General features: G+C 41.9%; 1 protein-coding gene across 1 annotated transcript; it reads right to left on the bottom strand.

Moving 5' to 3' along the window:
• Positions 1–1492: 1492 nt before the first annotated feature.
• On the bottom strand, positions 1493–14892 carry inka2 (inka box actin regulator 2). Its single transcript, XM_083939951.1, has 2 exons — positions 14542–14892; positions 1493–4554 (listed from the first exon to the last, which is right to left on the bottom strand). Exons 1-2 carry the CDS (start codon positions 14611–14613, stop codon positions 3310–3312), a joined length of 1317 nt encoding a protein of 438 aa, XP_083796077.1. The 5' UTR covers positions 14614–14892; the 3' UTR covers positions 1493–3309.

The following is a 14892-nucleotide window of genomic DNA, read 5'->3' as shown; positions in this document are numbered from 1 at the left end:
CAGTGCTGTTTTCAATGTTTTTGATGATGTGTTTCAAACCTTGTGGTGAGTGTTGTCAACTATTCCCAAGGTCCAAAATTAACTTACAGTCTCAAAATGTTTTGTATGAGGAATGTAAAATCAGTGCACATAAAGAATCCTGACCCGACAAAGATTTTGATACTAAATAATGAAAATATCCTGCATCAGTTTGACATTTTTGGGGTATGCATATTTACTTTCTTGCAGAGAGGTATAGTGGTCAGTATGGTACATATAATGCTACTGTACCTTCAGCAGCCAGTTGGCTTAGCATAAATACTGGAAACAGGTGGAAACACCTAGCCTTTTTTTATCAGATGGAGTGGTCAAAAGAACAGATTACGTCTGTTGAAAATCTTTATACAAGCAATTTTGTGTATGTATGCCATATTGTGATATACCTACCTAGATATTGAGAAAATATTTATATTGCTATTGTGATGTTGATTTTGACCTCTTTGACCAAAAATAAATTATCAGGATGCCTTTGGTTTAATGCTTGCTGGGAAGTTTCAGCTCCACACTAATATAACTAACGACAATAACAGAATCACCATTTGACACACAAAACTAAAGTCAAGACACAGAGTAACATTTCTGAAAACAGATTTAATTTACAAAGACAGTTTTACAGTGCACATGAAACAGAATCACTACTGAAGGTCCGCAGAACCGTGATGAAAAATATCAACAGTGCTGAAAATGACACTTGGACAACTGTAAATAGGAAGAAATAAATGTTACATTTACATACACATACTGACATTTCAGACTGTGCCTCATAGCACAACCTTCTCAGCAGAAACCGTGTGTGTGTACAGTATGTGTGTGTGTGTATGTGTGTGTGCGTGCGTGTGTGTGTGTGTGTGCGTGTGTCTGTGTGTGTGTGCGTGTGTGTGTGTGTGTGTGTGTGTGTTGGACCCTTTGAGTTGACCTGAATACTGAGACAACAGCATATGGATTGAGTGGCCAAGATACTCAAAAGACCTCAGGCCTAATCCCTGCTGGCGAAATTGATTTGGTCTGGGATCCCATTTAAAACTGAGTGAAATTAACATATTTTTATAATAAAAAGAGTACCAGATTGTCCTTGCATAACAGTGGTGCTCTTTAACAACCATATTTTAAGTCAAAGCGGGCATTGTCACCTATAACCCTGAGGGAATCCTGATATTTACTGTATGTGAATTTGTGAAGGAAGCTGTAGTTTATTTTTTAACTGTTATGATGCTGCTTGAAATGAAAAACACTGATTTATGACGATACAAGAGAATAAATACCATAAGATTAACTCATCAGTTTGTGATTTAAATTCATGTGTGGTGTTTTAAATTGTAAAGTTATTGTGACATAGTTATCTGTGCAGAATAATGAAAACCATGCGATGGGATATTACAGTTTATGTTTGTTATTGCTGCTTTTTGGATGATATGTACAATGTTCTGTACATTGATAATTTCTGATAGCGATTACAGGTCTGTACAGAAGATCTGTTGATCTACCTTTCTCTGTCTGCTCCTAATGACATCTGCGAGATCCACTAGGCCTGACCATTAATCAATCAGAGCAGAGCAGTGTTAATGACTCATGAACTCCGATCAAACTGTTCGAATAGGCAGCAGTGATATGAATCAATATTCTTTTATTGTGTTGCATATTTCTGTGTACTGTTTAGCTGTAAAATGAGAGTCAGTCTGGCTGCTCGGATGGTGGGCGGGGCTTTGTTTTGCCTCGTCTGGGTCACAAACTTTCTCATTTTACATCAAAACAGTACACTGAAACAGGTTTCTGAAAACACTTTATGTGAGAAATATGTAACACAGGGACATAATCTTGATTCATATTTTATCAGCGATACCCAGTTTCACAGTCTGATCAGAGTTTAAAGCAGTCATTGACACTATGTCAGAGACTAGCTCGGCTCTAAGTGGTTGTTTTTCTTCTGGCGAAGTGGGAGCTAGCTGGTCATGTAGCAGATGCCATTAGGAGCACACAGAGAGAACAGATGGAGGAACAGATACATTATTTTTACACAGATCATCTGTCTCATTGTGTTGTCAGAATATAGTGACAGTTTCAGCAAATGTGAAAAAAAAAGATTTTTCATTGGAAGTCACTACCTTCACCTATAAAGCCCTGTGATCTATTCACCTGTGTGTGTGTGTGTGTGTGTGTGTTTGTGTGTGTTTGTGTGTGTGTGTGTGTATACAGTATGTAACACTGTCGTCATAATTCAGTTCATCCTCAAAGCTTTGGGATTAAACAAGCCTGCTTTGCATCTTCTTTGATGCTGTGGCGAGCAAACTTTACATAACGACCGGGTACCAGATGGCAGTCAATCATTCAGTCAGTCAGTACTCGTGGTTGACTGTGCCATCTTTACCCCCTCCTCTCTCTGCAGACTGACAGTTGACTCAACATGTGCCATGTCTACACAGGAGAGAAGAAAGACAAGCATTTCTAACAGCAAGTACAACAATGCTGATTAGGGATGAATCTCTAACTTTAGTGTGCAATCTTTAAACCAGTCATGCACTGTATTGCTGTTATGTCTGTCTAGGCAAGATGAGATGGAGTAAGACTCCCCTAAACCCATTTTAATGTGGCAGTGTCATAAAGTTTATACCTGTGAAACATTCATTTCCTGAGCAAATTGAATGAGAAGGACGGGTTCAGTTAAACCTGAGTTTCCAAGGCATAAGGACCTGTTGGAAACGAAAGTGAGCGTATGACTGTGTTTAGTGGCAGTGCGTTCAGTAACAGCTGTTTGAAGTATCAATTATAAAAGAAATGGTAACCATGCAATCCAACAGTTGGTGTTTCTATTCATAGATGCAAATAAGTGAGATACATCATATCAGTGAAAAAGTATGTGGATTATTTTATGAAGTTCTGTAATGATCACGACATTCTGAGACAGATGTCCAATTTAATGTACCGTCTTTAAAGTCATCCAGAGAACAGACATGCAAACACACATAATGGGAAATTTGAATAATAAAAAACTTGCAGCATTAGTCCTCAAAAAATGTTTCTCTCCAGCACGCAATCACACACTCAGACACACAAAGCGAACAAGGTTTAGGTTTTTAAGGATTGTCAAAATGTTGCCCTGGTAATCTCATTGTGGGTGTGGAGTTCATCGGTTCATTTTTGGAAGATAACTGTATCCAAGCCTCTCATTCTTTCATTCATTCATCCTCCCTCAAGCACAGCCAAAATCCCCCCAAGCACCTGTCACTCACTCAGTTTGGCATCACTGGCAGTCTGTTGGCCCGAGACTCGCTGTCAGACCCACACAGCTGTGTTGTAGTCAAACAAGGGCTGCATTTTCTCCAGACCAGTCTCTGGCTGTCTCCTGTCTAAATAAATCCCAGCAAATGGCTGCTGGTGGACCTGGGGGAAGTGGTGCTGGTGGTTCCTCTCTATTTCAGCCAGATGAGGACATGGCCTGCCTTTGCCCTGCTGTCCGTTTGCCCAAAAGGGCAGGTAGAAGCTGCCTTTTGAACTTTTGGCAGCCACTTTCTTTGGCCTTTTGAAGAGGTCGTCCTCTGGCAGCTCAGGAGCCATCCAGCCGGGCCTCTCCTTGAGCAGCTTGTCCCTGTCAGGCCGGACGCTTCGCAGGAACTTCTTGAAGATGTTTGTGGTTAAGGAGAACTTCCTGCAGATCTCCTGCGAGCGGCTTAGGCGGAGGGGGTGAGCTGGGGTATCTGGCCTCTCTACCCCTCTGTCTGCTATCCTCTCCTCTCTCCCCTTCCTCCTCTCCTCTTCTTCCCCTTCTTCCCTCTCCACCTCAGGCAGGTCCAGCCAGTTACCCACAAGGTCGGCAAAGACATTGTCGCCCAACACTAAGGGCTGACGGTTGCGGCTGCGGCTCATGAGCGAAGAAGTCCAGTCGCTGGCGTCGTCAGTGCTGTCCTGGGAGTAGTCGCTATCCAATGAAGGGCCCTCTCTGGAGAGGCTGTACAGGATCCCAGGAAGATCCACTGCCTGAGCACGATGAGGAACCTGTGGCTGAGGGAAGGGCTCCGGTGGAGGGTTCCCCACTATTGGCCCGCAGAAATCCACCTGCGGGGCGGAGTATCCTGACCACCTCTTGGGTATAAACTCAAGGTCCCTCATGCTTTGTGCGCTTCTTTCACTTTCCTCACTCTCACTCTCAAGGCTGGATGTCGAGGAAGATGAGGTTTCCATGCTGCTTCTGTCTCGAGACAGGCTCATACCATCTCGGCTGAAAGTGTTTCTGCTCTCCAGCGCAGGCCTTGGACTTGGCATTGGGCTCGGGCTGGGCTCCTCGGGTATGCTTTGACTAAAGCAGGAACCAAGATCCTTGCCTGAGAATGAAGCCACTGTAGCTGATCCTTCAAGAGGAGCTGGCAGAGCTGAATGTGGGAGTCCTCGGTTAATGGGCCGACCGGAAATGTCAAGGTTTTCTAGAGCTGTCTGAACCTGAAGGAGCTTGAGTTCCTGGAGGGCTCCCATCATTGAATTCATCTGAGCATGGAGGCCATCTCCGGCTTCTTTCATACACAGCTGCAAGGAGACAGAGAGACAGAAAGATGAATAGAGGATTATGAGAGACAAAAATCTGAAAATGTCCAGTTCAGTTAAACAGCTAAAGACCTTGTAGAGGTCATCACTTCAATAATTTGACTCCTCCGCCTCCCGCAGGATTCATCTCATACATCAGAGACTGATTTCCTCAATGCCCGTCTCATTTATCATTTATCTTTGTCTTCACTCTTACTTCCCTCTGTGCAGCAGTAATCATACACTCAGCTTTCATCCTCCTCCTCCTCCTCATCTCTCTTTCTGCTCTCCTCTGTTTGAGAGCCTGTGTCATGTGATCTGGAGAAACCGTCTTCCTCCTTAAAGCAGACAGAAAGCCCAGAGGCAGCGTCCTGACCCTTGTCTTAACTTGTAGGCTTGAATCATTTGACCCAAGCGTTTGAATCATTCTTTGGATATAACAACAGGTTTATCTACATCTAAGAACACATGCTCACGTTGACAAATGTAGCAACTGATTGAAGAGTTAACCTGCCGGAAGCCCTTCCTTTTTTTTCTCTCTCTTTTTTAAAGCATCTGTGGGACGTTGAGAGAAAGCATGCAAGGAATTTCGACAAACGTGCCAGGGTCTGTGGGAAAATGTTGGTTGTTGGCTTCTAAAGTAAACCTACAACATACAACACTGATCTTTTCCCTCCGAACCAAACTGCCTTACAGGATCTGTCAGTTAAACTACATTAGCAACAATACTGTCAACTAAACACAAATGCAGTTCGTAAAATAGGCCTCCTTCATGAGAACAAACTTTAAAATGGAAAAGCTGCAAATTATATCCAAGAACAGGATCCATTCCATTAAACAAATATTATAAATCTACAGAAACTCACACCTTACCTTCTATAAAAGGCCACAAAGCAGGAGGTATAGATATCCTTGTCTATCTTTCTGTTGTCGTCAGTCTGCACCTCTGCCAGCCTGATACTGTCTCTCAACTTTCAAACAGATCAGTCTGACAGCCCCTATATGTATCTCTCTCCAATCGGGGGACACCGCTGGGCGTGACAGCCAATCAGCGCTGCCCTTCTCGACCGTAATCCCCAAATGGTGGGGGGGGGGGGTCACTCAGGCGGAAACGGGCTGACAATGAGAGGAGCGAGAGGGGATATGGTGAGTGAGAGGATGGTGAGAGTCAGATGGATAAGTAGGGGTCGAAAGAAGGGAGGGGGAGCAAGGGTGTGTGTGTGTGTGTGTGTGTGTGTGTGTGTGTGTGTGTGTGTGTGTGTGGGGGGGGGGGTTGTGTCCCTCGCCATATGTTCATATGTCAGAGGGAAAACTGTTGATGGATTCAATTATGGATGACACCATAAGAAGACATGGGGGGCTTTGTTGTAGGTGTAACATCACCAGGCTGTGATACTTAATCTTGAGGGAGCAGCGTCTGTGCTGACCCCCCTGGGTGGGAAAGTAGCTGCGTAGGACAACTGACAGTACGGCATCACAAACAAAGCAATGCATAAGCATCGTGAGAGAAGGGACTGTTGCAGAATCTGGGTGTCTTTGGGAAAACAGGCAAAGGTAATAGATAACAAAAAGTCCTGGCCTACATTCAGAAGAAGAAGAAAGAATTCCTTTATTAGTCCCGCGGATGGGGAAATTCAATTTTCACTCTATTATTTTTTTTTTCATTTTACACACACACAGGCCCGAAATACACACACATGCTCAGACAGGACCTATATACATGCAACCAATGGAGAGATGTTAGAGCAAGGGGGGTTGCCAGTGACCGGCGCCCCGAGCAGTTGGGGGTTCGGTGCCTTCCTCAACAGCACCTCAGAAGTGCCCGGTCACCTATGGACTGAGCTACTACCGCCCCATTTAGATTAAATTAGATTATGTTCATGAGAAAACAGGGCAATGTCCTAAAACTATACAGTTCAGTCAATTCAGAGCTACCTTAAGATAATCAGCCCAATGACTTTGCTGGTCCAACACTTTGGTCCAGATTAAAACATCTTAACAATTGTTGTATGGATAGTCATATAGTTTTGCACAGATATTCATGTTCCCCTGAGGATGAATTTTACAGACTTTAGTAATCCCTTGACTTTTCCTTTGGCACATGACATTTGTGTTTTTTGTTGAAATGTCTCAAAAGTTATTTGATGTATTGCCCTGACATTTGGTCCTGACATTTATATCCCCTTGAGAATGAATGGTTGTTGCTTTATTAATCGCTTGAATTTTCATGGTCGCATGCTGACGTTAGCATAGTTAGCCTAAGCATAGCCTCACAGAGCTGCTGTATGACTTTAGTCTTAATCTTGTTCTATAATAAATGAATAATATTTTATTTTCGACCAGCAGTCCAAAGCCAAATATATTCTATTTATAATTACATGAAACAGAGAGAAGCAGGAAATATTAAAAGTGGAGAGGCTGATACTAGAGAATGTTGGACATTTGTCCAAAAATGACTTAATTGGTCATCAGAATTATTGTTGATAAATTTTCTGTTAATTGATTCAGCACTTTGTACTTGCACGACACAATACCCTACCCCATTAAGATTAAACCTTTGGGATAAAACACTCTGCTCAACATATGGCTGAATAGGTGCGGGGGGGGGGGGGGGGGGGGTCTAAGATCAGATGTACATGCTGGGAACAAAAGCCTGTGAGCTTCCTGTTGGCTCGCTATATTAGGCAGTGAAGGTACGTGTAATTAGCCCAATCAGATTGTCTCTTGTCTTTGTGCCTTCCACATATGGCTGACTTCATTAGGTGTAATTGGTCCTGGGAGAGGCTGGGAGGGAGCACATAATTATGGTTTACTTTCCTCCACATCAAAGGTCAACAAGTCTGAAGACAAGATGATATGCAGTTATGTATTGTCGTTACATCCTCAGAGGCAGACGTGTGGCTTTAGTGAAGTTTATGCATGGATCAGCTGAGGGATTACCGCACTCCGAGCTGCTGCTAAAATCTAGGCCGATTAAATGTATTAAATCTGTTTTTGAAATATTATCTGCCAAGCACACCGTTCTCATCCAGTCTTGAAGGGCTGGGCCTGTTTGCACTTGCTAACCGAAACAAAGCACCCTAATATAACACTATCATGCAACTTTTCCATTATCACCAAAAACACAGGCATTTCCCCTGGTTATTTATAAAACACTGAGTAGTTTACCAGCATTTCTATTCTAAGGTAACATTAATAATTCATAATGTGCCCATGTGGAACAAACAGAAGAACAGTACTAAAGTAAACCCTATATTATTCCACCTTTACCATGCCATCTAACTCCAGGCACTCCATCACTGCCATTTCAAGGCTGGACTTTGTGGCCCAAATATGTCTTTTCATTTGGCCGTCTTCCTAGGATGCAAAAAGTGACTTCAAAATAATGTCCCGCTACGCTTTCTAGTTTAAACTACGATGTTGTTCATCCTTAGATGTGTCACTTTTACAATGTGTGAATCAGCTCAGGGCCTCATTAGGACATGGGCACAAAGAATGCAGAGTTGACAGGACCCTTAAGGTCTTAAACCAGGAAAAGAAAGTTTGTCTAATCTAATTTAATAAGAGAACTGAGATGAAATAGGGGCTGCAGGGAATTTCTGTACTGCCCAGAAACACGGGCATCATTAACCCTGTCCTGTTAAGTTTAGTGAAATCTTCTTTTTGAACTCAAGCCTCCAAACTATTTCAGCCTTATTTAATCCATCAAGCGTGTATTTCTATAAAAAGATCATTTTAAAGAGAGCAAGCTGAGTAAAAAAAATCTGCTGAACGAATGTAGGAAAGACAAACAGGGGCTGTCCAGATTCTCCTCCTTCATCCCCCCACTACTTCTTCTTTGGCTGCAGTGATGCCAGCGAACCAGATATAATTGCCAATTAAAGGCCGAATGCTTCAAAGTTTAAGAACAATGGTTGGCAGTCTTGAATTAATGTTGAATGGAAGCTTATTAAAAAGCTCTGGCCATTTTCATTTAATTGATTGGTGATTCTTTGTAATATATTCTCACTTCCAAGATCGGTCTACTGTGAAGATGCATCCAGAAACCACCCAATATGCATGCAAGTGAATTAAATACCGCAAAGTATAAAGAAATCAATGCTTCTCCTGTGCTGTCTGTTGAGATTGAGTAATCTGCCTTCACTGATATAACCTCCTTCAGTTATGGAGGGAAAAAATAAATTTGCCTTGCAAACACACTGAGCTCACACACACGTCCAGACATGCCTTGCTTGAATGAAGTCAGTGTTTTTTTTATAAGCATGTGTTGTTCACTGCTCTACGTTAATTTGATTGTTAGCTGAGAAATAAATGTACAAACTCAAAAACAAACCAGCACCCTATTCCAACTGTGAATTACAGGCTAGTCACTGTTGTTGTTTATTTGTTATTTGTAGGGGGAGGAAACAGTGAGGCCAAGGTTATCAGACCCAAAAGGTTTTCCTGTTTAGAAGGAGCTGGCCAGCAGCAGCAGCTAGCGTACTCCATCCTCCCTCCACCTCCACCCCTAATTAAAAATGAATGGTGGGCTGTGTGGGTAAAGGACAGGAATGGGGTCTCTGTCCGAACTACACAGAGAGGGTCTCTGTGACTGAGCTGCTGGACACGCCACAGGCTGCTATGGACAGCCCTGAGGTTGCGATCAAGAGGGCAATAAAAGTTGTAGAGCATTCACTGAAAGAAATATATTACTGTGCACATGGCAATGAATGCCTCTTTGTCAAAAAAGGTTATATGGTGACTCTTGTTTGGTCCGAGTGTCCTCAGGGTCATTTTACGGAGAGGAAAAAGTGTAAATAATCTTCAACAAAAGAGTGTGGGACACACATATTTCTTATATGATATCATGTTATGTCATGTCAGCATGTTTTATTTGTGCAGATTTTGAGATATTTGTCTGTCAGATTTCTACTTCCACCCAAAAACAATACCAGTACCAAGACTTTGGGAGACCTCCCAAGGAAAAGGACACGCCCTGTTGTCTGTACAAATGCTCTGATACAATGTTGAACTTAGAAAACTTCTTTGGTCACTGTGTGCATTACTGTGTGGCAAAAAGAAAGAAAGAAATGACACAGACACAGAAAGCCGTTATGATACTGATTCATACCAAGAGTCATTGTTGGTTTCTTTTAAGCATGACCATGATCGTTTCATATCGAAGATGTTTTTTGAAATCCCAAACCACACATCTGTCCCTTACGCTAGCAAGTAGTTATTTTAATCAAAACCATGGTCTTTTCCTATGTATTTTTAATGTCTACACCTTCAGCACCCTTTTAAATGTACTGGGACTGAGCGTGTTTATTCATTATCAATGTCTAGATCTAACCAAATTTTAAAGATATATTTTGCTGATATTAATCCAGCTTCCTGTCATGGCTGTGTTCGGAGATGATGATGCGTGTTTGGCCTCCCACTGTGGCCGCAACAGTTTTTGGAGGTACTGACATATGATAGTCCATCTTGCTGAAAGAGGCATTGAATCAAGTCTGTATAGATCTTTTTAAAGGGGGTTGGATAATCTATAGACCTTATTGTGAAAACTCCAGACAGCAGCAAAAAATTCAACCAGATATCCCAAATATCCCCAAAAGCCAAAGTGTAATGGAGAATTGGGTGAACTCTCCCTCTTAAAACTGATTCTATTTAAATTCAAATTTATCACTGCTTCTCTGACCTGCTGCCCAGCAAAGACTCCCTGAAGGCCTTTTCAGAGACAGGAGGGGTTTAAATAGCTTGTTTCCTGCTCGAGCTAGTTTATGCCATCACAAAAATGAGGCTGCTGTGGGAGACACAGGATGATTAGCAAGCATATCAGTGGCTTTGGCAGATGATATTTGGAGAAAATCTGGGGCCCAATCTGTTGTCTTCCTGGATGTATCATCAGTGGAAGCAATGATCGTTAGACAGATCTCTGATAACGCAGAAGTTGCCATCAGCACTTCATGTGTGGGCAGTGAAAGTGCACGGCCGACAACAACACTAGTGTGATGTTAACTGTGCAGAGACTCCAGATCCTGCACCCTCTTATTCTAACATCAAAAGCTTTCATGATGAGTGGCTTGATTTTTGTGCACCATTATGAGCATTTAAAAGCTCATTAAGTTTAGTGATTTAATGGGAGTGAATGAGCCTCAGCACAGACTTTAATGCACCATATTATGAAACACAGTCATGTGTCATGTATTGATGAACTCACAGAGAATCATCACCCAAGGCCACAGTTTCTCTCAGCTCTACATTTTAGTGGCTTTCAACTTTTTAACAATTGTTTTACGATCTGCATCATTGCAGTTATTGATTATTTCCAGCTGTGGCAGCCAGCTGATCTGGGAAAAAAAAGCTCCTGTAAACCTACTGAACACTACCTGCTCAGCACCAAACAGAAGACAGACAAAGGTAAGGATTAGCTGGTGAATGTGGAGCATTTAGCAGCTAAAAGAGACAGATATTTCTCCCAGGAGTCGGTTGAGATTGAAATGGAGCTAAATGAAGAGTGAATATTGTACCAAAACAACTCCATGTGATGATAACTCATCCATGCTGGTCTTATGGCTTGTTCCGCTGCCCCCTGAGCAATTCCAAAAAAATAAAAATGTTCTTGGCCATAGACAAAGCAATAATGTCAGACAAAATGAAATGTGAAGGCCCCAAAGACACAACACCATGAGAGAGCACAATATTGAACTAGACCTCAGTGAGAGCAAAAAAAGAGAGAACACCCACGAGAAATAACCCACATATACAGAAGATAGGAGAGAAACATCTTGATATCAGACTAGTGGGGTGCACTTGTGGTTACAGCAGCAGCAGCAGCATAATTAACCACTCAACTGTCTCTTGATACAGTAAGTCCTAAACGTCTTCAGTGGTGATTTCCATTCTGTGAACCATGATGAAGCAGGTTGTGTGCGCGCAATCTCATAATGATAAACGGGCTTTGTTAAAGGTTAGCTGTTCCATCTCAAACACAATGATCACCCATGCAAAACCCCACAGCTGCCACCAAGAGCGAGGCCAATTTTAGCCGAGGGGAAGGAAGGGCAGGTTGGAGAACAGGAGCCACGAGGCTTCAAACAAACAAGCTTAAAGTTAAACCACTACACATCTTTTGTGTTGTGTGCTGATTTCTCATCCCACACCCTAAAGGTAACAAAGAACGTGCAACTTTTGAGGCACACAAGCTTTTCAGACTACACTTTTTTTTTTTCAGACATCATGACCTCCCTCTTGCTGGCTTTGGTGTTGAATTCCTAGCTGACAGACATGTTTTGAAATGTGCCTCAGGCGTGAGACAGATAAAAGGAGTATGATGCATATGAAATCAGCTTCAGCAGTGAGAACACCAAAATGTATGGCTCATGCTTCAGTGTCTGAAATGCAGGTGTGAACCCTACATTTAGACGAGGTGACTCAAAAGCATGTCAGCATTTGCAACGTCAACTCAAAGTAGGCAGGAAGGGCTTATGTTTTTTTTTCCACGACTCTTTGTCTGAATAATGAGTCATGCATGAGCTCAAAAATATTTCATTGTTATCATAATGTCCTGAGGTTTTCTATTGAACCTTGCAATGATTTTATAGGAACAAATTGGAGCTACTGTAACAGCCTGTTAACAAACTCTGTTTTTAGTTAGTAGATTGATGAAAACTGTTCAGGTTTGAGTTTTTAACATCACTGTCATGTTGGATGTGGTCAGCAATTAGGAGAAACAGCCTCAGACCTTGTTGTGTCAAAGGTCAAATGTTCAAGTATGACCTGACACTACCCCACACAGACTGACCCTCCTGACACCTGACACAGTGCTCACACTTTTGTATGACACTTCTTTTAGAGCTGATGGTGCATTGGGTTTCAGGTCGTCTACTGTAAAGCTCTGAGCTCACATGTTTTGATTTATGTGACTTTTACAAATGCTTTGAATGCCATGCTCACATTTCTTTAATGCTACAGAAACTCTGAAGTAAACTACAATGTGAACATATAAAGGACCATAGTGTGTTTTGTGTATTTTCAAATGCTTGCTGCACAGTGGTAGTTCTTTGGATGTATTTTTCCACCTGTTCCTGGCAGCCATTAGTGTCCAACCTTTTCTCTACGGTATGGAAATCAATTAGCAGACTCTTGAAAACTTAGTCTGGGCCTTTGAGTCGCTGCCCGTATTTCTGATTTTTGTTTGAAAGAGGTTTGGAACTGAACTCATTAATATGCTCCCGGCTTTGATGATGGTTTTAAGAATGAGGACATGCCTTTTCGCAAAAAGCAGGGACTATAGTAGCAGGAAATGGATGACCTTCACACAGCAGGTCTTTATATCTCAACTTACATAGAGCTGCATACTTCTGTAATTTATGTGAAAAAATAAAGACACTTCCCAAACAGAAAACTGCTAATAACTACACAATGTGACACGGAATAATGAAGTGAAATAAAATGACGATTCAGTCTGATCATTAGGCATTTATCTGTGATTAAATGTGTATGCGACTGGTAGTAAATAGACTAAAACATGCAAAACAATTGGGACCATCCCTTCAAAACATACATCACAGTCAGATATTGAAGAGCTACTCAAACCAGCAGCAGGTGTAAGTCGTTAGATGTTTGTGATCTCTGCTTTGCAGATGGAGTCGGTTTACCGCTCTCCAATGGGCGCTGGATGGAAATCCGTCGCAGTGGAAAGAAAAGTGACAACCAATTGGCATAGACAGCCCTTGTTTCTTTGAACAACAGATTGCATCCCACATGGTCCTTTAGCAGGGGGAAACTGCCTTGGTCTTTTAACCGACATCTGCTCTACTCTGTTCTCCTGTTTGATCCCCGTCATGGCAAGGCACTTTTTCTATTATGTTTCCAAACTGCGATATGGCAGCTATAATACAACATGTCCTCCTGGCACCAAGGTCTACTCCCCTAAAATCTCAAGTGCCACTTCACAGACGTGTGGCTAATTTGGAGAAGAAAATTCACAAAGTCACTGAGCAGATCATGTTGCAAAACATGCGGCCATGCCAGGCTTTTCTGTAGGCCAGTAGCTGGATTGAGAGAAGAAAAAAAAATCTGTGTTTGCTTTGAAGATGATTCCAAATGAAATCTGTGCCAGTTAAGGCTCCTTTGGAAATGGGTCTACAGTGTGTCACTGCCAACCGATTTGGGTGTGAGAGTGCAGATTACAGATTTAGTTTTTACATCTCAAGGATGGTTGAAGATAGCACTCTAAATATGCCACCATCAAACACATTTGTTTATTAGAGGAGAGGAGATGTTAACATATTAATTGAGAGCATAATAATGTGAGGAATGAAATGTTTCCTAGAGTTAAATGGTGAGGTCTTCAGATGTCTTATTTTGTTCGATCAACAGTACAGATACCACATTTTCAGTTTACAATGATATTAAACTGATAAAAGCAACAAATCCTCACATTTAATGAGCCAGAACCAGCAAGCTCTTGTCTGCTTTAAAAGTAAATGAAACGATTTTTTTGACTATCAAAATAGTTGCTAAATCCTTGATCAATTACTCGACTTTTAGCTCCAGTCTATTGCAAAACCTGATTAAATTGACTTTGAATCAACAACTATTACTTTTAGAAACCATCCGACAAAGAGCAGTCCGAGAAGAAACTGTCTTAAGCTCAATACGCTTAAAACGTGTCACAGATACATGGACAGAGACACATGCCTCTGGTGTGCTCGAAGCTTTAAACCTACACAGATGAGATCCAAAAAATACACATGCACCCCCAACTGAAGCTAAAAAATTACATGAGAGCGCTGCCAGGACATATAATATGCGAAGAAAGCGCCACATCTGATGGTGTTTCACTTATTTATTTTACATAAATGTATTCATATTTTTTTTGTTGGTGCGCTCATAGACGTGCATAACAATGCTACATGTTTAATATGCACTCTAATAAAGTAGAACAACACAATTAAGAGCTGATTGTAGTAGTAGAGGTACAGTAGATCTAACAGAACATACCAGTTCTTGCTTCAGTCGCCTCAGACACGAATCCATGTTCTTGCATCCTGGTTTGGAGAGCTGTTGTTCCATTTTTTGAAATACAAGAATTTCAGATGAAACGCTTCGACGGTCGCCTCTCGAGCATGACCATGAGAGCTTTCTACTGGGCTGGGGAATTAAAACACTCTCTCGGAGAGCAGAAAACAATTTGCCATTGGAGATGCGCAAATCCTGCTGAGGAATGCGCGCACGGCTGGCAATGACGCGAAAAAAACAACTCTGATGACGAAAATGCTTTTACTCCAAATAATGACAACGAGGTCCTTCTTGTTGCTGCATCAAGAGTGTTTGTGTGTGTGTATGGATGTG

This window comes from Echiichthys vipera, assembly GCF_963691815.1.
Source record: "Echiichthys vipera genome assembly, chromosome: X".
Lineage (NCBI taxonomy): Eukaryota > Metazoa > Chordata > Actinopteri > Perciformes > Trachinidae > Echiichthys > Echiichthys vipera.
The sequence above is the reverse complement of the archived record's forward strand: the minus strand, read 5'-3'. Positions and strand labels throughout refer to the sequence as shown.